The 25,182-nt window shown below is 39.0% G+C and overlaps 1 protein-coding gene across 1 annotated transcript; it reads left to right on the top strand.

The window, feature by feature from the left end:
• Positions 1 to 4,645: 4,645 nt before the first annotated feature.
• Positions 4,646 to 20,030, top strand: LOC122675868. The gene is made up of 5 exons (XM_043875025.1): positions 4,646 to 4,677; positions 9,419 to 9,710; positions 9,910 to 10,028; positions 19,317 to 19,722; positions 19,795 to 20,030. The coding sequence occupies exons 1-5, from the start codon at positions 4,646 to 4,648 to the stop codon at positions 19,969 to 19,971; spliced, it is 1,026 nt and encodes a 341-aa protein (XP_043730960.1). The 3' UTR covers positions 19,972 to 20,030.
• Positions 20,031 to 25,182: the final 5,152 nt, after the last annotated feature.

Raw genomic sequence — 25,182 nt, 5'->3', positions numbered from 1 at the left:
TCTAGCTTATATAACATTGCTAAACAAGAATGTAGGGAGGGAATAAAAACTGCCTTGTATCCAGGACTTGTGCCAAAGTGCTCACTAGCACGGTGCCTGGATCTGCATTTGCCTCTGTTCACCCCCGAGTAAGCTCAGTCACCTATGCAAGACCTTGTTCTGGACTGTGGTCCCTAGTGGTCCAGCTGATGCATCTCTTGGAGAAATGATTATAAAGCAAGAGCATAAAAAACAAACAAACAATATGAGAGGATCCCTCCCCAATGCCGCCATCCCATAAAAATGAGCTTGAAAACCGGATTCCAAAGTACATCAGAATTATTATAATTGAAAAGATAACCAAGAAAATTTAAGATTGGTGTATGATCACTCTGGATGAAATGAAAATAAGAGCAGTCTGAAAAATTAAACAAGTATGTTTGAGATTCTTCAATAAGATGAAAGAATAACAATCTTGAGAATATAAAAAGTATGAAAAACCAAATCAGTAGCTTATGAAAAAATATTAAGTAAAAACCTTGGAAGCAAAAGGTACTAGTATAGAAAAAAGTAAACAGGATTAACTCAAGACTAATGCAGTTAAAGAGGAAATTTTAAAATAATAGGAAGAAGGTACTGAGAAATATACAAAGTCCTGGGAGGTAAAACATTGAAAAGTATCTATGAGATAGCAGTCAGACATGATGTGCTATAGAAAGACTCCAAAACTGTTTACTAGGAATTTTAGAAAAAGACAATGGAAGACATAGGTGAGAAGCAATGGTTAAAAATAGTGTAGTATTTTATAGAACTAAAAGAAATAAAATTTCTTATGGAAATAGCACACAGTATATAACAGAGTGTGTTTTATTTTAATTTTTTATGGAAATGTAGTCGATTTGTAATGTTGTATTAATTACTGCAGTTCAGCAGAGTTGGCTTTGTCCTCTTTTGTCTACTTTTCTGCTGTGGTTTATCAGGATATTGAATCCAGTTCCCTGTACAATGCAGCAGGATTTTGCTGTTTATCCATCCTGTATATACCAGTTTGCATCTGCTAATCCCAGTTAGTCCCTCCCCCACCCTCCTCCCCTGGCCACCAGCAGTCTATTATCTATATCCAACAGGATGTATTTTAAAATAGACTTGTTATTTACTCTAGTGAGAAGATTCCCTGGAATAAGTCTGTTGTCCTCTGGGAAAAGGTACATTGTAAAGGATGCTGATGAAAAAGTAACTTGTCTACTTACAGAATTAAATTTATTACTTTAGCCACACATACATTTAAATTACATTTTATCCAAATAGAGTAATTTAGAAATATTATTTTTCCCTTAGTTACACTTAAAAAATATCTAACCTCTTCAGATGCATCTTTGACATTAGTGTCTTTGTCATCACTAGAGTATTTTTAAATCATCATAGCAGCATCACTTATCAGTTCTTTTGAGATATAGCACAAAGTAATTGTGTGTGTGATGTGGACACTGAAGGTTCCCATTCACAAACATTAGGACAGTTTCATTTTCATTTTTATTCTTCCTCTAGGTTCATATTCCTAATCTTTGTAATGTAATGAATTTTACTGCTTCTTAAAGTTTAAAATATTGTTTATAATGATCTCCAACCGTTGTAAACATAATGTTAAAATGCAGGAGTAAACACTGAAATTGTTAACGTTCTTTGCCTTCTTTTATACTAATTTCAACAGATGATCTTTATAAACATGAAAAATAGCACTAGTTTCAGAAAACAAATTGTTGGCTCATTTTTGTCTAATGTTTTAAGCAGTATTTTATGGCTTATGAAAGTGTCCATAACATAGTACACTGTATAAGGACTCATATACATATACATATTTATATATATGTATGTATGTATATATAGTTATTTTCTATTCTAGAATTTTGGGGGGGGGGGAAACTTAGCTTATATTTGGGTTATATAAAGCTTTTATTGACCTCTTACTCTGTATCAGATATTGGTGTTCTATATGTAGCAGTGAACAAGATAGATAATTGTTGTAATCTCCTGGATACACATTCCAGTTTGGTGATATAAACAAACAAGAAAATGTCAGGAGAAATGAATGATATATAGAATTTTTTTTTTTAAATGTCAAGAAATTGTTTGAAGTTTGTAAGGGTTTAGAAGGCTTCGAAGAATTCTGATACCTGACTGAAGGGTCTTTGAGACCATGTAGACCTTAAAATTCAGTAGACCAACCCAGGTCTAGAATTCCTATATCCAGAGACTAAATCCACTAATTTACCTTTAGACCATTCATCTTTTTGTTTAAAAAATTCTGACCTCACATGAAAAAATATATAGGAAGCTGTTATAAAGCTAGAAAAAGTAAGAAAGAGAAGAAAATTGTAGAAAATCAAAAGTAAACAAAACAAAAAACCTCTGATTTACTGGTAGGCAGAAAGGCATGATTATCTGTATATGTATGAGTTTTGGTCTTGTTTAGAATTTTTGGCCACTAGAAACCTGCCCTGTAGGAGGATATGTGTACTTTTGCTTGCCTACTTTCCTTCCTTCTTTTCTTTCTTCCTAAATTTCTGTATTTTCTAAAATGAGATGTATTGCTTATTTAATCTGGGGGAAAACATGCTTTAAGTTGGAACCATTAGCTTTCAACTTATTTTAGATATCTCTTTCTTTTTCATTTGAAGTGATTGAATTAAGATTTTTAAACCTTAAATCTAAGACTTCTATAAATACATTCTAATGGGTATATTGCTGTGTTGAGTTTATCTCAATTAGTATATAGTTGAGGGGCTTCTCTGGTAGCTCAGCTGGTAGAGAATCCGCCTGCAATGCAGGAGACCTCGGTTTGATTTCTAGGTCAGGAAGAATGCCTGGAAAAGGGATAGGCTACCCACTCCAGTATTCTTCGTCTTCCCTGGTGGCTCAGACAATAAAGAATCCACCTGCAATGCTGGAGACCTGGGTTTGATGCCTGGTTTGGGACGATCCCCTGGAGGAGGGCATGGCAACCCACTCCGGTATTCTTGCCTGGAGAATCTCCATGGACAGAGGAACCTGGTGGGCTACGGTCCATTGGGTCGCAAAGAGTTGGACGTGACTGAGTGACTAAGCACATATACTGAATATAACTCAGAACACTGATTTCACATGGCTTCTGAGAGACGAGTGTTTTGCCTATTTGCAAAAGTTTCCTAAGTAGGTAAAGTGTATTCTATTCATAATTTTCAATAGTTTCAACTGAGTGAAACCCAAGCCATTTAGCTTCCAGGTGGCTCAGTGGTAAAGAATGCACATACTAATGCAGGAGACTCAGGAAATGCAGGCTCAATCCCGGGTCAGGAAGATTCCCTGGAGTAAGAAATGGCAAGCCACTCCAGTATTCTGGCCTGGACAGTCCCATGGACAGAGGAGCCTGGTGGGCTACAGTCCATGGGGTTGCAAAGAGTCAGACACAACTGAGTGAATGAACATGCAAGCCACTTACCCTGAGCTATTGCCTCATGGTATATTTTATATTATCAGGTTGATCATAGGATGTTGAATTACTAATGCTATGAGATAATATCTAGGTCTTGAAGAGACACTCACCCCTTCCTGAAACTCATTTAATGTAGAAAATATATATTACCCTTCTAACTTTATTGCTTTTGAGTACTTGAAAGAATCCTGTTGAAAATGCTACTAGGTAATAGATTCGTTATCATCCCAGATAAAAATCTTTGCTTTACTTCCCTGTGCTCACATTATCCTGTTTCAGATAATAGAGACACTCAGAGTAATTTTCATTCTTTATAAGGTCAAAGTGTCTTTTGCTTGTACAATTTTTCTGTTGTAACTGGTATTGACTCATTAATTTCTCAATATCTTCTGTACAATCAAATCACATTAGGTTTTAGGATTGTCATTTTTTTCAAACACTATCACCCTCAAAAGACACATATTATATCCCTAACTCTATATCCCTTAACTCTAATTTCATTTGTCTGGGTACATTGTAGACACCCATATATTTATGTTTAATTGAATTATTAAGAACATTTGAAAATTTCACATAATACTTCTATAAAAGAGTAAAATTTTATTCTGCAGTAGAACACACCTTTTTAAAGTATGTAACATTAAAGGTGAAAAGGAAGTTTGAAGTTTTCTTTTAACTCCAAAAGTATATAATTTAGTAAAATAATCTTTTTAGGTCTTAATTTTTTTTCTTTTTTCAAGAGTGGGATATCAGATTGCATCAGCGTCAAACAGCTGATAGACTTTTTAAATTGCTTTGAAAAGTATCTGTGTTACATCATCTAACTAGGATACGTTATAAAGAGATTTACAGAAAAATGTCTAAAGAACAGCTTAGGTCATGACACGTCTTGAAAGCATCTCTCTAATACACCACACACACACACACACACACACACACACACACACACACACCTGTTGTGTGCTGCCTGGAGCAGGTCCAGGCAGCTGCTGGGGTGGGTGGAATTGAGACAGCTGACGTTGCCTGTCTGCCTCATAGAACAGCCGGTGGTAGAAGGAGACATGTTGGCAATGATGCAGGTAAAGAATCCAGTCCTTCCTGCCAGGCTTTCTCCTCAAAATAGTGGCAACATCTCCACATATGCCCCCCCTTTTTCATATGTATGAAAAAGATGAATATGAGGAGAGTAACTGAATGTTGAACTGGGGTGAAGGTGACACTGACAGGTACCGAGGATGCAAAAGTGAAGGTGGGCGATGACCCTGTATCTTACATTTCTCACCTTAAAAATTTGGTACCTTAACATTGGGAGAGTGAGTGTCACCTTAAGATTTGCGCCTGCTCTGTCTCACCCTCGTCTGCCAGCTTTGTTCCACAGTTAGTGTCTCCACGTTATAAGTCATCTATAACCAGGTACAAGTCAGGTGACAGGAAGAACCCAGAGCAGGTGTAGTTTCCTTCCATTGATGTAACTGGGAGATGTTTGATAAGGGACTTAAAATAAGAACCTAGTTGAGAGTTCTGAATGCCAGGGCTCTTTTAGGTTAATTAACTGAAGTGTGCTTTAAACATGTATTTTAACTACACACACACTCTCCCTTATGAACAGAAATGTCTAACTTTATCAACTATAAAGTCTACCCTCTTGTTTGTTCTTTGCTGTGGATTTATATCCTCAACTCATCCCCACTAGGCTGCTTTTTTATATCATTGACTTAATTACTAGTTACAGAGATTGCTCTCTCCGTCTGCAGTCACTCAGAGTGAGGCTGTAAGTAATTTCTGTCTGTGGTTACAACTACCTGTGCTCAGAATTATGCAAAGCTTAGTTCTTTCTCCCCGCAGCATTATTAATGAAACACTCGACCTAGCTACTTACTCTTCTGAACTGATGCTTCTGGGTTTGTGCAGTATTCCAGAACTTGGCTTGGCCCTCCGTTGAGAATGATCCACCCTGTTCTAGATTTCGGCTGAACAACTTCTGGATTTGCTGTGACTTGAGTAACTCCTCCACTGAAGAGAGGATTGTCCTCCCTGGTGCTTCCTGGGTTACAGAGAAGCACATCGTTAGGGTCAAATATTTAACTATTTCATGTTCACTATCACACAGGCTTTCCATACTACATGTGCCCTTTTTCTATTCTAAGTTCTGTGAAAAATGAGTGAGGTTTGCATTTCCCTGGTGATTAGCCATGCTGAACATCTCTTCATGTGCCTATTGGGTGTCTGCGCTTCCTAGTTGGAAAAATGTCTACTTAGGTTTTCAGTCATTCTTTGCTTGATTTTTGATATTGAGTTGTATGAGTTGTTTATATATGTTGGATATTAATTCCTTATTGGTCATATCATTTGCAACTATTTTCTTCTATGCAGTAGGTTTTTTCATTTGGTCAGTGGTTTCCTTCGCTGTGCAAAAGCTTTTAAGTTTAATTAGATCCCATTTGTTTATTTTCTATTTTATTTCCTTTGCTTTATGATATCATTTATATGTGGAATCTAAAAAATGCAACAAACTAGTGAATATAACAAAGAAAAAGTGAACTTACAGATGTAGAAAACGAACTAATGCCTACCAGTGGGGAGAAGGGAAAGGGAGGAACAGTATAGGGTTAGGAAATTAAGAGGTATAGACTATTAGGTATAAAATAAGCTACAAGGATATATTGTACAATACAGGGAATATAGCCAATAGTTTATAATAACATTATATTGGAGTATATTATAACAATATTATAATTGGAGTATAACCTTAAAAATGGTGAATCACTGTATTGTACACCTGTAACTTGCATAATACTGTAAAACAACTATACGTCAATTGAAAAAAATGAGTGAGTCACGGAAGTATACAGGAAGGAGAATCCTTTAGCTCATTTATGCTTCTGAACATGAGATTCTGAAGTCCTGTTTAATACTGTTACAGCCAAGTTAGCCCCCAATTTATAAATTAATTATCCAACTACAAGACGGCTTTCTTCCACCTCCCTCTGCCCCTAAATGTGTTTGTCTTTCCTGCCCTGATTCGGAACACTGAAGGCAGGGGTCACAAGCGCAAACCCGGTGAGTCCAGTTAGAGTGTGTGAATGAACAAAGCTGACCGGTAACAGAAGAGAAGGTAGGACTGTGGTAAACCGGTTTATGGGTCTTCCCCAGAGGTCCTGCATCAGTCCCGAGTTCAAATCCAGATGTAAATAAGATGATATATTCCATAGATATGAAGTACACTCTCCAAATACGTGGTGCTTACGCACGTGCATTTGAGTCTGTGCTATGTTCCAAAAGTTGTTAGTCGCTCAGTTGTGTCTGACGCTTTGCAACCCCGTAGACTGTAGCCCGACAGGCTCCTTTCTCTATGGGATTCTCCAGGCAAGAATAATGGAGTGGATTGCCACTCCCTTCGCTAGGGGATCTTCCCAACCCAGGGATCGAACCCAGGTCTCCTGCACTGTGGGCAGATTCTTTACCCTCTGAACCATCAGAGAAGCCCTACTCCTCAAGAGTGGACCCTGCTGATGTAAAAAGCATTATATATTACAAAACTTGCACCTAAAACGTAGTCTCTTAAGAAATGAAAATCAGGGTCCTGAAAGGAACCTTTTAACCGTTTATCTAGAAGTCCATGCTGGAGGAAAGCTAAGGAAGTGTAAGCCAGCAGTTTTCCCAGGAAGAGAAAAACAGCACCACTCCCGATTTCGAGCAGAAACAAAATGCTAAAATTAAACTCCCAGCAGTTAGCTGGGAGAAAGATTTAACAACAGTGTCTGACTCTCTCTCACGCTTTCCAGGGAGATCAATGAGAAAGCAAGCATCTCATCTCACAATTAATAGTTTCAACATTTCAAACTGAAAAAGCTCCAGAGTAAACAAAGGCAGCACCAAGGCAGAACTAAGAGTGAATGCATTAATGATTTGACTACACCTGTATCTTTCCACATTAATTCTTTTTTTTTTTTTGTTAATAATTAGAGGAATATTTATTTAAAAAAAAAAAAAAGACCCTAAAAGTAGTCATCATGCGACATCCTGAAGCATCTTAGAGCTCCTTGCGTGCGTGCTCAGCCACTTCAGCTGTGTCTGACTCTGCCACCCCGTGGACTGTAGCCCATTAGGTTCCTCTGTCCATGGGATTCTCCAGGCAAAAACACTGGAGTGGGTTGCCATTTCCTTCTCCTCCACATTAATTCTTAAATCAATTTATTTGAAGCACTTGGAATCTTGAACTAAAGTGAATGCCACAAAAAACATCGTTAAAAGCCCCATAAATTTCATTTATTTTAAAAAGTTAAACTCAAAAGGTGAAGTGTCCTGAAATCAATCTTCTAAATAAAAAAAACCTGCAGGAAAAAAAAAGTCAGTTCTTTATTCTGATACTCCCTAATAACTAGATTTTTAGTATTATTTATAAAAATTCTCTAGTATGCAAACTTAAATGAACAAGAACAGAAATATAATTTCAGACAATAATAATAATATATAGAATGATACAAATGTGTGACTATCAACCATGATGAAATTATATGAATATATATTCTTATATGTTACATATATATTCCTCAATTAAAATTAGACCTAACTTTAACAAGGAAGACAAATAGAAAATGATGTTTGTTTTATATGCTCTATTTCTTTGTAAAACAAAAACACGGTTGTTTTCATGGTATTTCTTGAAAAACACCTTTCAGAAAGGAGATTTAATACTCGGTAAATAATAGAAATGGTCTGGAGCCATCTTGTGGCAGTCACCGGTAATTGGAAGTGGTTTTTAAAGTAATGGTTTATCTATGATCCACAATAAAGATGTTTTACAGCTGAAAAATCATCTGATTTCTTTTAAAACGCTAACCTGTAAAACATAAATAATGTAGTTATGTGGCAAAAGTGCCAGGTAAAATATATTTGTAACAGGAAGTAATAATGAGAATTACCATAACAATCATTTGTACAGAATTTCCTGTGTACATTTGTTCACTGTATGGGGGAGCCCCTGGGGGAGGCCAAGGTAGACTAAATCAGCTTGTTCCCCAAGGTTATACAGATTTAGTTATGGGGTGAATCTGGGATTTAAAAGTCACATTCTTATTATTAACTGTTACTCTTTTAAAAAAGCCTAGGCATCATACCAGGCATCATATTAGGTACTTTGTATTTGTCCTCTAACACGCACGTACGTTGCTTCAGTCCTGTCTGACTCTTTGCAACGCTATGGACTGTAGCCTCCCAGGCTCCTTTGTCCATGAAATTCTCCAGGCAAGAGTACTGGAGTGGGTTGCCGTTTCCTCCTCCAGGGAGATCTTCCTGACCCAGGGATTGAACCTGTGTGTCTTATGTCTCCTGAATTGGCAGGCAGGTTCTTTACCACTAGCGCCACTTGGGAAGCTCATGGGTTATCTAGTTGTGATAATATTCTTATGAGATAAATACTACCATATCCATTATATAAACAAAGATATTCAGAAAGATAAATAGCCTGTCCTCAGTCACTTACCTGGAACTGACAAAGCTGGAATTTGAAACTAGGATTATTAAAGATCATGCTCTTCTGAAATACTATGCTTTTTCCTACTATATCAACTATATCATGATGTTCTAATTAATTATTTAATGTATGTATCCATCATTCATTCATTCATGATAACACACATATATGAACACAGGGGTGGGAAGATGAGAAAGAGAGAGAGATTAAAGATATTATTGGATTTAAGGCTCAAGAGTCCATCTGACACGGTCTGGGAAGATCCGTTTTCTCCAAAACAGACAAATCTGTTGAATATGTCTTTAATCGTGAGGAGGAAAACTGAGGACAAAAGCCCAGGTGGAAACATGCATCCGGTTATTATGGAGGATACCCTGACTATCTCTACCTCTCTCTCTCACACACACAAATGCACCCTGGGCCTTGGGAGGTTTTTCCTTCAGCTGGCATACCCCCTCCTGCTCCCCTTGGGTGACTCACTCCTGTCACAGGTGTGCACGTAGGCCTCAGTTCCCTGAGAAGCTTCCTGGCCGCACGCCCTGTCTCAGCGCCCGGTGGCCCCACACAGCCCGCCCGCCTTTCAGAGCCCTTGGCTCACTCGCTTTTGATTGCGCTTCTCCGTACTCCATCAGACTCCAAGCTGCATGGTCCCCAGGCTGCCCCCTCCCTCAGCTGAACTCCAGAATTCAGTGCAAATGTGTTGGCAAACGGATTACGGTCCTGAAAGAAATCTCAGATCTAGTCACAGATCAGCCTAGATCACAGAAATCAGCGCCCCCATGGGTAAAGCACAGCTAGTGGGGAGCTACTATATAGCACAGGGACCTCGGCTCGGTGCTCTGAGATGGCCTGATGATATTTGAAATGTGGAGTGACAGATGGGAAGAGGAAATCATCATAAGGAATGAGATGTGGACCTCAAGTATTAATGTATGTGAAAAATAAACTGCATGCAGAATTTGTTAAAATACCATTTCCTCAGCCAAATACCAAGGCATTAGACTTCAGTAGAATCCTGGAGTCAAGGTTTCTAAAAAGGCCTTCAGTTGATTCTAGCCCTGATGGTCTTCTGACCTCATTTGGGGGAAATGGAAAAGCGTGGTGTGTTTGAGGCCAGGGCGAAAGTTTTCTGTGGGAAAAAAAAAAAAAAAATTTTCTGTGGCTAGAGATCTGTGATGCAGGGGAGCAACGTTGAAGGCCTCCCTTAATGGAGACTGGATTAGGGGGCGCCTAGCAGTGAGTCACACCAAGGAATTTAAATTTTATTCTGTAGTAATTACGATGGAGTCACTGATGATTTATAAGGAGGGAAGTGATTTGATCAGATATGATTTGACTTCACTGTAGGGTACGGAATTCGTGGGAGAGAGACAAAAGGCGGGCTGTCCACCAAATTTCTCCTCCATGCACTGCCTCCGTGAACCTGAGGGGTGTTTTTCAGACCCTTCCAAGTTCCCAGACATATTCTTGAGTTCCATAAATTTTTTTATGATAATCTCTTTAGTTTGCGTTTTTCTAGCAGTGACAGTTTTGTGTTGATGTATTCTTTCCCTAAGTCATCTCATTGGTTGGTTTATAAGTAATACTACGACACACATCTACTGGCTATTTGTATTTGTGATTTCTCTGCATCATCCTGGTAGAGTAGCAAGGCAGTGTAGCGTAGTTCTAGCCTCTGTGGGTTTAAATTGTTTTTCACTAACTAGCTGCATGTCCTTGGGCAAGTCCTAAACTCCCCATGCCTCAGTTTCCTCATCTATAAAATGAGGGTGGTAGAAATGCCTACTATATAGGGGCATTGTGAGGATTAAGCATATTAACACTGCACAACATAAGGACTATATGAGTTTTCATTGTTTTTTTAAAAAATTATTGCTTTATGTTAGGTTTCTTGTATATGTTAGGCTTATGTTAACTTCTCTTTAGCTGTGGGGCTTTGTTTTACTGCTATAGTTTCAATGAATTCATGAGGTGCTTGACATGGCCACCTACCACTTTCAAAGCATGAGAAGTATTTCACAATGGCCTTCAGCCTTGGGCTTACTTGAATCTCCTTTACTGCTCACTACTGGTGGAGAAGGACGCTCTCACAGTTACACCAGATCTTCCAGCTCAGAACTCCATGCAGAGGGCATATGTGTCTGTCTTGACCTCACTTGCATGTTTAACTTCCCAGGGTCACTTTGCCAGCTGGACATAGCAGGGAGCAGGCTTGGACATCAGTTTTTTTGGTCCTCTTTCCTGTATGTGAAGATACCAGCTGATTTCTATAAGTATCCCTCATGGCCTTTCCTCTTGTATCTGGGATGCTAGAAGTTTATAGGAAAAAGGCATTTGGAACACTGGGATTCTGTGTGGTTAGCATGTCAGAGTTTAAGAATTACAGACTTGAGAATCTCCTCCTAAAATCTCCCTTGCCCCTCACGCTCCCTCTGTTTAGCCAAGCACAGGCTCCAGGGCGGGGGCTTCAGTTGTCTTGCCGCATGGGCTTAGCTGTTCTTTGGCATGTGGGGTCTTCCTGGCCCACGGATTGAACCCATGCTGCCTATGTTAGCAGTTGGATTCTTATCCTCTGTGCCACCAGGGAAGTCCCAGATTCTGTTCCCTTATTACAAATCACTCCGTAGATTTCGCTGGCCTCTACAGTAGGTCCTTGTAGGTTACCTATTTTATGTATGTGTCACTGCTTTCTTTATTCTGTTCAATTTGTCCTGGGCTCAGGTGCCCGGTATTCTCTGCACATCTCTTATGGAGTGTTCTCCAGCTTCAGGCCAGCAAGGAGCCTCCCTCCTGGACTCTCTCCCTCAAAACTTCTCTTTCTTTCTCCACTGTCCCCTTAGTTCTGTTAACCCCTTTCCCGTGTACCCAGAGCTGCAGCTCCTAATTCTGCCTGGGTTGGCGGAACTCCCCGGAGCCCTCCTTGAATAGCTGCTTGCTGTTCTTATCTCTGTGTCTTGGTGTCAGCATCTGGGGGTGGGGTGTACTGGCTTCACACAAGTAATGCTGACCTCAAGTCACTTCAGAACCCAATTCACTACCAATTCTGGGTCCTCCGTACAGGCCTCTCATGACTTTCTGTAACACCATTCTCCAGCGAGGCCTGATGACTGGTCCACAGATCCTGGTCCTACATACACAGTCTCTGTTTTTCTATCTCAAGGTATTACGGCAAAGTCATGCAGTAACCAGAAGGAAAACCCACTACTGAGTGGGTTTTTTTTTTTTTTCTTCCAATTTAGTTTTACATGGAGGGAGGTGGCTATTTTTGCTCCCTTGTAACCAAAACAGAGAAAAGCGGCAGAGGCTCCCATCCGCATGCCAAAAGAGGGAGTGAGAGTAAGCTGTGATTGTAACGTCTGGAAATCTATCTATTCTCTTAGCTCCATTGTTTTCCAGTTCTGGGTTTGAAGTCCCTAGAAAGTTCTACTAAACCTCTTTGATAGGGAGTTCCCTCGGGAATAACAGGATCCTTTGTTCCCTAACTGAAACATACTTCAGAGAAAACAGGCAGGTCCCAAGATTCGGGAATGGGCTCAAGCTGGAAGCCCTGGGAATTCTGAAGGGAGCAGTCACCACAGACAGGTTGTTTAGATGGAGGCTTCTGGTTCTGTTCTGCTTCAGGATAGAATCTGATAAATTAGAATAGAGGCTTGCTGGCTTCTATCAACTTCTGCCAGGCCACCACTGCAGGCAAGTTTTGCCCCCAAGAACCCTCATCAGTGGGAGGTGATGTGGAAAGGGTGAGGGTTAAATATGACCCTGCACCTGCTGGCTAAGTGAGGCATCCCGACTTCATGTTCCGTGTGTAACAGGGTATCCATCGTCTTCTTTTCTAGATCTCTACCAGCAGGACAAATTGTGCCCAATGCAAATATGTTGTCAGGGACAAAAATAAATGATTTATTGTGACCACTTGAATCAGCAAGTTCTCTTGAGAAAGCCATCCTTCTGGAGTGTTTCTGTAAAGGTCGCAGTTCTTGAACCCCACCCCTCACCACCGTTCAGTCCCATTCTATGCTGCTTTCTTCCGGCTGACCCTCCTCCTTGCTGACAACACTTGGTTTTATCTTTCCTCCTCCTCCATCTGATTGGCCAAGGTGAGTCAGTGACCACCTTGTCTTGCTTCCAGGTTCTCTCTGAGGGAGACCCCTCGCCATGGGAACTGTACGGGAGTTTGCTGTGGAGGATTTTAATGCTTAGAGGGAACTGAGGTAATACTGACTGATGAGGCCGTTCCAGCTGGACATTTGGGGTTGAGCCGATTCTACAAACGGACCCCATGACCTCTCTACCCACAGCCTCCTCCAGCCTTAACGCAGAACACTGTACCTGCTGGGCAGTCCCAGCACGAAAGATAAAGAGGCCCAAGCTCTTGGGCCTTGCAAGGGTGTATGGACAGTGTCTTTCATGGATTTGGAAAAAAGTGACCTTCTGTCACGCCCGACATGGCTCTCCCTCTATCTGTACTCACATCTCTGCCTGTGGACTGGTGGCTTTGGAGGAAGTGGGCTGGCACTAATGAGTCACCATTCTCAAGGGAGAAGTCTGGAGAACTCATGCAGGCTGGAGCCCAATGATGCCCAAGCCTGTGGCCCAGAGGACGTCCTTCTCTGGCATTTGACGTGCTATGTCCTATCAGAAGAATACTAATAACTAATACTTAGAGTTCTTACCTTGGGCTGGCTCTGTTCTAAATTTTTCATGTACATGAACTCAGTCCTTTTAACCCAACACCAGAGACAGACTGATGAAGGAGAGAAACTCCAACTCCATAATCTTACCCACACCCATCATTTGAAGAACAAGTCGACTTTTCTTTTTAATTAATTTATTATTATTTTTTTAGGCTATGATTTGCAGCACCTGGGATCTTAGTTCCTCCACCAGGGACTGAACCCACACCCCCTGCATTGGGAGCACAGAGTCATAACCAGTGGACTGCCAAGGATGTCCCAGAAAAGCAATTCAGCTTTTTTTTTTTTTTTAAACTCTTGCATCAAAGTATATAGGCTAACATCTCTATTAGTTGTTTTCCTTGGCAGTCTCTTTAGGACAACTTGGGTCCAGACTGGTCCCACGATTAGCCTGGTCCTGGCTGCTGAATGTTGACTCAGCTGCAACCCTGGATGCCTCTGCCTCATTCTCCCAAGAGTGTCCAGTGCACCTTCCCCATCCACAGCTGTGTTTGATCATTACAGTAGAACATGTCTTACCTCTGATCTATGTTATGATGTAATTCAGATGGAGCAAGGCACTATGAGCATCAAAACAGTGATTTTTAAGTATGTAACTTCAGCATATTGCTCCTGTATGTCATTGCTTAGAAAATCAGTTTCCTCTCCTCTCCTTGACTGATATCACAAAACCCCTCTTCCAAGTCCTTTAGAACTCCTCCTGAAAGCCCTTCTTCATTCAGTCCAAATAGAGCCGTGACAGTGTGCACCATGAAGTCATCTGTCACATATAGCTGGCAGTCTGGATGTCATTTTAAGCTCAGCTCGGATTCTCCATCTACAGAAATAGTCAGCAATCGACTGAATGAAAATAGTGATGTGTTTCAGAAATGAATCCTCGTTTTCTTTCTCCGACTGGGCAGCCTATAGCTTAACTTACTTACAACAGAGCAGGTCCATTCAGCCCCGTCTTTGTCCTTACCAGTGTGAGCTGCTTCTTCATGGATGCAATCCGGCATTTATGGATTTCTGCACACACAGATACATTTCCTCTTGGAGAACAATACCCTTTCTTTTGAAGAGGTAATACTAATCTATCATTGTATTAGTTAAGAGGCTTTGGGTGTCCACTAACAGGAAACCTAATTCAGACTTGGTTAAGAAATGAAAGTGATTTACTGATTCATGTAAAATCAAATCAAGAATTAGTGTAAGCCTGAGATAAAGCTTGATCTAGCAGCTCAGCAAGGTAACTTGTGACTTGACTGCTTTGTTATCCTAAAGCATTACAGATGACTTTCAACTGCTTCTAGTGGCCATATACATACTGAGCAGTAAGGGAGAAATCCTCTATGGATTTCTGGTAAAAGCAGAAATAGTCTTTCCTCAAAGTTCCCAAGACACTTTTTCCTGTATCTCAGTGTCCAGCTGGGCCACACGTCCACCTGTAGGCATTCAGTTTTGACCAGTAGATGTTACATGCTGACTGGCTTAAACTAACCAGGGCTCCATGCCTAGAGGTGGGGGTGGGATTAGCTTTTGCCAAGTACAGGGGCCGTATTGAGGTAGATACTTTCCCCAGGAGGAGGTGGGGCTTGGATTCAGACACAGACCTATAAACACCACATTTCTATCACAAATATAATCCAAGTAATATTAAAGGAAACCCCTAAAATTTTACTTATCAATTTTGGTAGCTCCTGTTTCAGATGCACTTTGTGTATTTCCCATGCTCTGTGCTTGGCTGTACACAAATATCTGAGGCCATCAGCAGTCTTCCTGGGTCCTTTCTCAACTATTTTCTTGTGTGAATGACTGGATCCCGAGCCAAGCTCTCTCCATGTTTACATATTAGAATTTCACAGAAGCTCGGTGTAGCAGACACCATCAACTTCTTTTTGTGGGTGAGGAAACAAAGTGAACCAGTTTGCCCAGTGACTCACAATTGTAAATGATAGACTCAGGATTTAAATGGAGGCAGTCTATCTCTAAACCTAGGGCCTTATGTATTATGTCATGCCAGTTATAGTTTCCCTAATGAGCTCAGACTTAACAAGTGTCCTAGGACAGCAACATGCACTATTTTAGTTATAGTCAGGAAAATTAAGAGAATAAGGAAGTTATTATCTGTTTCCTGGCACTTTTCTCTACATCCTTGCTGACACTTGTTATTTCTTTTTTTTTTTTTTTGATAATACCCATTTTAAGGGGCATGAGGTACTATCTCATTGTGATTTTGATTTGCATTTCTGTAATAATTAGTGATGAATATCTTTACATGTGCCCGTCAGCCATCTGTAGGTCTTCTTTGGAAAAATGTTTCTTAAAATGGTCTGCCCATTTTTTATCAGTTGGTTTGCTTTCTGTTGCTGCTCACCTGCATTATTTACAATACTTTACAGTTTTCAGTGCCCAGGTCTTTCACTCCCTTGGTTAAATTTACTCCTAGTTACTTTATCCCTTTTGTTGCAATTGCAAATGAGATTGTTTTCTTAATTTCACTTTCTGCTAGTTTGTTGTTTGTGTATAGAAATGCAACAGGTTTTTATATATTGATTTTGTACCCTGCAATTTTATGGGTTTTTAAAATTTTTTCTAGTAGTTTTTGGTGACGTCTTTAGGCTTTTCTATATAGGAAATCATGTCATCTGAAAATTATTATTATTTTCCTTCTTCCTTTTTGATCTGGATTACTTTTATTTTTTTTTTTCTCTTGCCAATTTGCTCTTTCTAAGACTTCCAATACTTAAGTTGAATAAGAGTTGGTAAAAGTCTACATCCTTATATTATTCCTAATCTTAGAGGTATAGCTTTCAGTTTTTCACGCTTGACCATGACATTATCTGTGGGTATGTCATATGTAACCATATTACGTTGGAGTACATTCCTTCTATATATATTTTATTATGAAGTAAAAGTTGCTCAGTCAGGTCTGACTCTTGTGACCCCATGGACTATATAGTTCATGGAATTCTCCAGGCCAGAATCCTGGAGTGGGTAGCCTTTCCCTTCTCCAGGGCATCTTCCCAACTCAGGGATTGAACCTAGGTCTGCCACATTGCAGGCGGATTCTTTACCAGCTGAGCCACAAGTGAGGCCCAAGAATACTGGAGTGGGTAGTCTATCCCTTCTCCAGTGGATCTTCCCAAGCCAGGAATTGAACCAGGACACTTGTCAAGTCTGAGCTCATTAGGGAAACTATAACTGGCATGACATAATACATAAGGCCCTAGGTTTAAAGATAGACTGCCTCCATTTAAATCCTGAGTCTATCGTTTACAATTGTGAGTCACTGGGCAAACTGGTTCACTTTGTTTCCTCACCCACAAAAAGAAGTTGATGGTGTCTGCTACACCGAGCTTCTGTGAAATTCTAATATGTAAACATGGAGAGAGCTTGGCTCGGGATCCAGTCATTCACACAAGAAAATAGTTGAGAAAGGACCCAGGAAGACTGCTGATGGCCTCAGATATTTGTGTACAGCCAAGCACAGAGCATGGGAAATACACAAAGTGCATCTGAAACAGGAGCTGCTGCATTGCAGGCAGATTCTTTACCAACTGAGCTATCAGGGAAGCCCCATATATTTTATTATAATAAATTCTTATAAATGGGGATTGAATCTTGTCAAATGCTTTTTCTGCATGTAATGAGATGATCATACAATTTTTTATCCTTCATTTTGTTAATGTGTCTATGACATTGATTGCTTTGTGGGTATTAGACACCCTTGCATCCCTGGGATAAATCTCATTCGATTATAGTATATGATTCTTTTAATGTATTGCTGAATTTGGTTTGCTCCTCTTTTTATGAGGAATTTTGCATCTGTGTTCATTAGTGATAATAGCCCATATTTCTGTGTGTGTGTGTGTGTGTCTGTGTGTATATGTGTGTGTGTATGTATTGTCCTTGTCTGATTTGGTATTAGGGTCATGTTGGTCTCAAAAAAAAAAAAAAATGAGTTAGGGAGTATTCCTGCCTCTTTAGTTTTTTGGAAGGGTTTAGGAAGGATAGGTATTCAATCTTCTTTGAATGTTTGTGGAATTCATCTGTGAAGGCATCTGGTTCTAGACTTTTGCTTTTGGGGAGTGTTTTGATTACTGTTTAAATTTCCTTATTAGTCATCAGTCTATTAAGGCTTTCTTTCCCTTTATGATTCAATCTGGAAAGGTTGCATGAGTCTAAGAACTTACCCGTTTCTTTTAGGTTTTTTAATTTGTTGGCATGTAACTACTCATAGTATTCTCTTGTAAGTCTTTGTAGTTTGGTGGTATCCGTTGTAATCTCTCCTCTTTCATTTCTGATTTTATTTATCTGAGCCTTCCTTTTTTTCTTAGTGAGTCTAGTTTAAGGTTTGTCAGTTTTGTTTCTCATTTCAAAGAACTAGCACTTAGTTTCATTGATCTTTTCTGTTGCCTTTTAAGTCTCTGTTTGAATTTATTTCTGCTCTGATCTTTATTATTTCTTTTCTTCTACTTCCTCTGAGCTTTGTTTGTTCTTCTTTCTCTAGTTTCTTTATGTGTAAGTTAGATTATTGCTTAAGGTTTTTCTTGTTTCTTGAGGTAAGCCTGTATTGCTATCAAATTCTCTCTTAGTAGTACTATTGCTGCATTCTGAATTTTGGTATGTTGCATCTTCATTTTCATTTGTCTTCATGTCTTTTAAATTTCTTCTTTGACACAATAGTTGTTCAGGAGCATGTTATTTGGTCACCACATATTTGTGATTTTTCCAGTTTTCTTCTTGTAGTTGATTTCTAGTTTGTACCATTGTAATCGGAAAAATGCTTGCTATGATTTCAATCTTCTTAAATTTGTTGAAACTTGTTTTGTGTCTCCACATATACTCCATCCTTGAGAATGTTCCATGTGCACTTGAGGAATGTGTATTTTGCATTTGGATGCAATACTCCGTACAAATCTAAGTTCATCTGGTATATGTTTCATTTAAGGCCACTGTTTCCTTGTTTACTTTCTGTCTGGATGATCTATCCACTGATGTAATTGAAGTATTAAAGTCCCCTACTATTACTCTGCTGCTTTCAATTTCTCACTTTAAATCTGTTAATAATTGTTTTATACATGTTAGTTCCTATGTTACATGCTCATATATTAATATGATAACCATGCCTTCTTGATGGATTGTCCCCTTTATCATGATATAAGTTCATCTTTGTCTCCTTACCTTTTTTGGCTTAAACTATGTTTTGTCTGATGTGGGTATGGCTGCACCCACTTTTTTTTTTACTACCAATGCAGGGGATCTGGGTTTGATCCCTGGGTCAGGAAGATCCCCTGGAGAAGGAAATGGCAATCCACTGCAGGATTCTTGCCCCAATCCTATGGACAGAGGAGCCTGCAGGCTATAGTTCATGGGATCACAAAGAATTGGACAAAACTAAGTGACTAACACACAAACACAGCTATTAATTCTCTAAATAAACTCTCTGTTCCCATCTCCTGCTATTTTTCTCTGGAATACTCATTATACTTAAGTTGCCTTTCCTAATGAATTTTTGGTATAATTTCTTTATTTTTAAGCACCTTTCTTATTATGTAAAGATTTTTAAATTGTTTCTAACAATGTAGCTTGTTGATAACTAGAGGTATTCCTCCTGTTTTCCAGTAGGTGGTGCTATCGCACAAGTTTTGGGTTCTCTTACCTGCGCGGCCTCCGGCGGTATTTGAGAATCTGCAGTTCGCACCCTCCCCAGCTCTGCCCCTGGGGTGCGCGTCGCTGGCGCACTCACGGTAGCCGCACAGGCCTCTGGGTTGCTGGAGGCTTGTTGCGGCTGGTGTTGCCCCCGGGACACCGGGGTGGTGGGCGCCTCTGCGCCGAGGGGTTGTCGGGTTTGCGGGTACTGTTGCTGTGGGCGCAGGGGCCAGAGTCCAGGGTACTGCGATGGCCGGAGGGCCCCGAGTCACGGATTCCGCTGCGGCGGCCCAGGCCCTCGTGGCCACTGGAGCCGGGAGGCGGCGTTGTGTGCCACACTGTCTCCGCTGCAGCAGGCTCTCTGGAGCCGCAGGCCAAGCCACCAGGACCAGGGCCTCAGCTCAGGCGCTGCTTCCACCATCCCTACCTCCTCTCTCCGTTCCAGGTGCCCACCTTCAGCTGCAGAGGTGTGTGAATGTCTCTGGCATCTGGATGTGTTGGGCAGGGAAACCTTTGCTGAATTATGGATATTTTACTAGTTGCAGACTGAAGGGGAGAGACACAAAGACAGAATCTCAGGCTACCACAATGCCAATATCACCCACAGCCACGTCCTTCAGCCGAGACCGATGAAATGCCGGGCACCGAGAGGAGCAGTGACCGATCAGACTGCTGAAGCAATGGCAGTGAACCTTGACAATGAGAACTATTTCTGAAGCCTGGGGACTGGCAAATGGAGCTGGGGAAAAGTGCAGTTCCATAAATAAATAAATAAAATTTTACCCTGAAGTCTGAAGAGGCAACTTTTGATCGTGAGCAAGATCAAAAGTAGTTACCAAAAGCACAATTTATTAGCACTTAGAAATGGAACTAGGCCATCTAAATATAAATGGCAGACTGAAGGTAGATATTTATTTATTTCCATTTATTTCTTAAGACTCAAAAATCACAATAAAGAATTTTAAAATGCATAAATCTGTATGACAGTTGATGCAAGGGACCCACATTTTTTGAAGCTAAAAATGTAATACACACATAGTTACTGATCTAGAAGTCTACAGAAAGTGAAAGCTAAGTTTGTGATAGAATAAAGCAGAAAAGTCAAGGAGAAGTAAGCCTATTCACTATAAACCTGGAAAGGCTTAGAAAAGGGGGGCAGGGGTAAGGACAGGCAGAGTGCTTGAAAGGGAGAATAGTAAGTACAATTAATGAGGACTCCTTTCACCTCCCTGGATCATATAATTTGACATATGACAATATACCAACTTAAACTCTACTATACGTGAGACTGAAGTATTCCTACCTGGACAAAATTATGTATTCTTTAAAGAGAAGAACTTACTCATAGTGACAATTAGAGGTCTCAAAATAAGGCATATGGCTTGCTGGCCAATCACCTAGCAGAATAGCCTTCCAGCTAAGGTGCTTCATCTCCAATTCAAATAGACATTTCCCAAACAGCTTTTTCAGTCTGTCTCTTTTGCCAAACCAAGCTACCACATGCTGTCCTTTCTATAGTCACTTCCCCTACCTCCTTGTCTGTTTAATGGACCCATATTTATCCTTCAGGACTCAGCTCAAATGCCAGCTCTTTTGTGGTTCCTCAGAGGATGAGCACATCCTCCCCCTGTCTGTCATGCCACATTATGCATTAGGACACTTTATTGCCTTCAAAATTGGATCTAGGTATGTCTCCTCCTCATTTGGCTGTGGATCTTTCAAAGATAAGGCCTACATTCTTTTCAGGTCTGTCTTCTCAACCTCTATCCAGGCGCTTGAACAAAGAAGGATTGCATCTTAAACTATTTTTAATGTCAGTTAGATACAGTGAGAATTTATACTGGCTAACTTAAAAGAATTTCTTTGAAATCTGAGCTGCTATGACCATAAAACAAAAATTTAATTTCCTGAGAAGTTATCAAGACTGTATATAATGGAATATGACCATTATATAATTATATAATTGAAGAAGTAAGAATCCATTGGGAACAGAACTGGTATGTGCAATATAAAAAGTGTGTGTTAGCCGCTCAGTCATATCCGACTCTTTTGTGACCCCATGGACTATAGCTTGCCAGGCTCCTCTGTCCATGGAATTTTCCAGGCAAGAATACTGGAGTGGGTTGCCATTTCCTTCTCCAGGGCATCTTCCTGACACAGGGCTTGAACCCGGGTCTTCTGAATTGCTGGCTGATTTTTGACCGTCTGAGCCACCAGGCAAAGGTATAAGAAGTATTGAATAAAATTCAGTCATTTCCTGAGAATACTTATTTTTTATTCTCTGTTCATATATATTTTTTCACGAGTCCACATTTAGAGACCATGTAATTTTGTTCTGTATATATTATGAGCATTATATATATATATATATATGTATGTATGTATGTATGTATGTATTTATATTATATATATACATAAAACTCTTGGTCTTCTATAACCAGGCAGTGACATGTATTCCCTGGCTAGCCATTTCTTGTTTTGGAGTTAGGACTTGGAAAATAGTCTTAGGAACCATTTTCTATTGGGAAACTTTTCTGATTAACTTTGGGGAACTCTTGGGATTTATTAGCTATGTTTCTAAAGCTTGATCTTTAACAGACAGAGGTTTCAAGGAATTATTGGAATGGAATTAATACTATTTTTTCTTATTATGATTGGTAAGGCTACACGACATCCCTTCCTAACTTACATAACCCCATTGATCTATCTCCATAATTATGCTTATTTGGGGAATAATTTAATTCCATAAAATTATACAGACATATTAGAAAAAAGTGAATATATATAAATATATAATACATATGAATGCACTTTATTTCATATAACTGAAAACTTCATGAGGCCAGGAATCATGAATGTTGTGTTACTCACTGTTTCTCTAACATTTAATATAATGCAGAGAAATACAGAATAGATGCTTAGTAAATATTTGCTAAATAAGTGAAACACAAAATCAGGTAAGCATTTCATTATCTCCTTAGAAATTTTATAATGCTCTTCTAAATTTTGAACCAGTTCAATAGTTTTGATTGTTGTATGAATTTAACACAACATTGTTAAGCAACTATATGCCAATTGAAAAATAAATAAAAAAATTTTAAAAAATTGCATAATCAGAACCATGTGGTATTGGTGAAAGAACAGACAAATCGATCAATAGAACATAAGAGAGAATCCAGAAATAGACTGACATATATAAAGTCAGCTGATCTCTGGCAAAGGAGCAAAGGCAGTAAATAAAAACAGTCTTTTCAACGAATGATGCTAGGACTGGACATGCACACACAAAAAAGAATCTGGACACGGACCTTATACCCTTCACAAAAATTAAACTCAAAATGGAGCACAGCCCTAAATGTAAAATGCGAAACTGTAAAACTTCTAGAACATAATCAGCCATGGGTGTACGTGTGTTCCCCATGCTGAACCCCCCTCCCACCTCCCTCCCCATCCCATCCCTCAGGGTCATCCCAGTGCCCCAGCCCCAAGCATCCTGTATCATGCATCGAACCTGGACTGGCGATTCGTTTCACATATGATAACGTACATGTTTCAATGACATTCTCCCAAATCATCCCACCCTCACCCTCTCCCACAGAGTCCAGAAGACTGTTCTATACATCTGTGTCTCTCTTGCTGTCTCGCATACAGGGTTATCGTTACCATCTTAGAGTTATCAATACATACTGTATTGGTGTTTTTCTCTCTGGCTTACTTCACTCTGTATAATGTTAAAACATTCTTGCATTTCTGTGATAAGTTTCCTTTGAACATAATATTTATTGTTCTTGTTTTTTACTGAGCTGATAGATTCCAGTTTGTAAAATTTTATTTAGAATTTTTTTTGTTTTATTCATTAATGGACTGAATTTGTGATTCCATTCTTTTCTCCCTTTGTTCCTTTCTCTTCTCCTTCCTTCTTTCTTTTCTTTCCTTTTAAAATCTTTTCTAGTTTTGACTTCCACCTTGCTTTCTCAAAAATAATTGGGAATTTTTCCTCTTTTTCTATGCAACAGTGTGGATTTATCTGTTATTTGGAATTTTGGTGAAATTATTTGTGTCTTGTGTTTTTTCAGGGAGAGTCAGTTGTTTAACTTTATTTCTTTTATGGAAATTTTTTGGATTATATATATGTGTGTGTGTGTGTGTCTATATATATGTATATATATATAAAATATGTATTCTGGAATCAGTTTTGGAATTTTTTTCTTAGCAAATTATCTATTTAACCCAAATTTGTGAACTTTATTTCCATGGATTGGACCAAATTTCTTTCTTATGGTTTTTAAATTTCCTCTGTTTAACTGGTTATTTACGGGCAGCATATTTTTTTTCTCATTTTTCCTATGTTAAGTTAGCTAATAACTTATAAGTCTTGTTATTTTTATCCTTTGTTCAGAGATACAATTTTGTGATTTATTAATTTTATAACTGTATTTATCTTTTGAAAAAAATTGCTTCCTTTTATTTTATTCTTTTTTAAAATTCTTGAATTCCATGCTGTTTGTTTTATTCCTTTTTATTTATTGGTGTGGGTGTGTGTGTGTATGTACATGCACTCATATCTTTATACTAGTTTTTTATGTCAATGATATGCTTCTATAATTTTCTTCTCAACCCTGCTTCAGTATATCGTTAGTTTAGATATGCAGTGTTTTTTATTACAATTTCTTTTATTTAAAAAAATTTAATTAATTAAAAATTTTTTTAAAAATTTGAACCATTTTTAAAGTCTTTATTGAATTTGTTACAATATTGTTTCTGTTTTGTATTTCATTTTTTTTTTGCCATGAGGCATGTGTGGGATCTTAGCTCCCCAATCAGGGATCACACCTGCACTTCCTTCATTAGAAGGTGAATTATTAACCTTTGGACCACCAAGGAAGTTCCCTATAATTTATTTTAGATCATCTTTAGTTTTGTTTTTTAATTTCATTTTACCTAGAATTATTTTTAAAAGGCATTTTAATGTTACTATTTTAAAAAAATTTTTGTGTAGTGGGTTCAGAAAGTATTACCTGTATCCTGGATCATTTTTAATTTCTGAAATTTATAGATTTTTTTTGATGCAAGTTTGTAACCAGTGTCCCTGAAAGTTTCATGAGCACTTCAAAGGAAGATACATTTTCTATTTTTTGCAGAGTTCAAACATAATATTTATATCTGATTTATTGATTATGCTATTTAGATCATCTTGGTTTTGGTTGGCCTTGACCTGCAATGGCTTGAAGCGGGGCTTGGGATCGCAGTCAGAGGTTGGGCTGGGTCCTGGTGGTGAAAGCTCCAGGTCCTAGCCGTAAGACCAGTGGTCAGTGACTAGGCCCTGACCTTTGGCTTTACGGAAAAGACTTCCCACAAAGACGGAAAGTAGTGATGCAAGCTAAGTGTTTATTGGGAGGAAAAGGAGTACAGTGAGTGTGGATAGGTACACGGTCAGACTCAGGGGGAGGGTCCCTGAGTCTCACCCTTGTGGCAGTTTGAATTACTTTTATGGGATTTTTCTTCTGGGTTTCCGTTGGCCAATCATTTTGATTTGCCTGGCTCACAATCCGTATTTGATTTGTCTTAGAATCCTACCAGGTGTGTGCATGCATGTCTTAGACAAGATGGATTTTACTGAAAAGACGTATGGGTAGGACATACCTTAACAACCTGTGTACTAGTTTTTGTTTGTTCATTTGTTCTGTTCTGTTCTGAGTGAGTAAAACTGAATTCTCATAATAATATTTATTTCTGCTTCTCTTTGCATCCACTATTGTTTTTTCTATATATATTGATGCAATGTTATTTGGCTTATATTGATTTTTAACTATTTTAAAAATAACATATTTATAGGAAAGTGTTATTAATCACATGTGTATTGTTTGATGAATTATTTCAAAATAAACATTCTTGAGTCACTACCACCAAAATAAATATTTAGAATA

Source organism: Cervus elaphus, chromosome 19, assembly GCF_910594005.1.
Source record: "Cervus elaphus chromosome 19, mCerEla1.1, whole genome shotgun sequence".
NCBI lineage: Eukaryota > Metazoa > Chordata > Mammalia > Artiodactyla > Cervidae > Cervus > Cervus elaphus.
The sequence above is the reverse complement of the archived record's forward strand: the minus strand, read 5'-3'. Positions and strand labels throughout refer to the sequence as shown.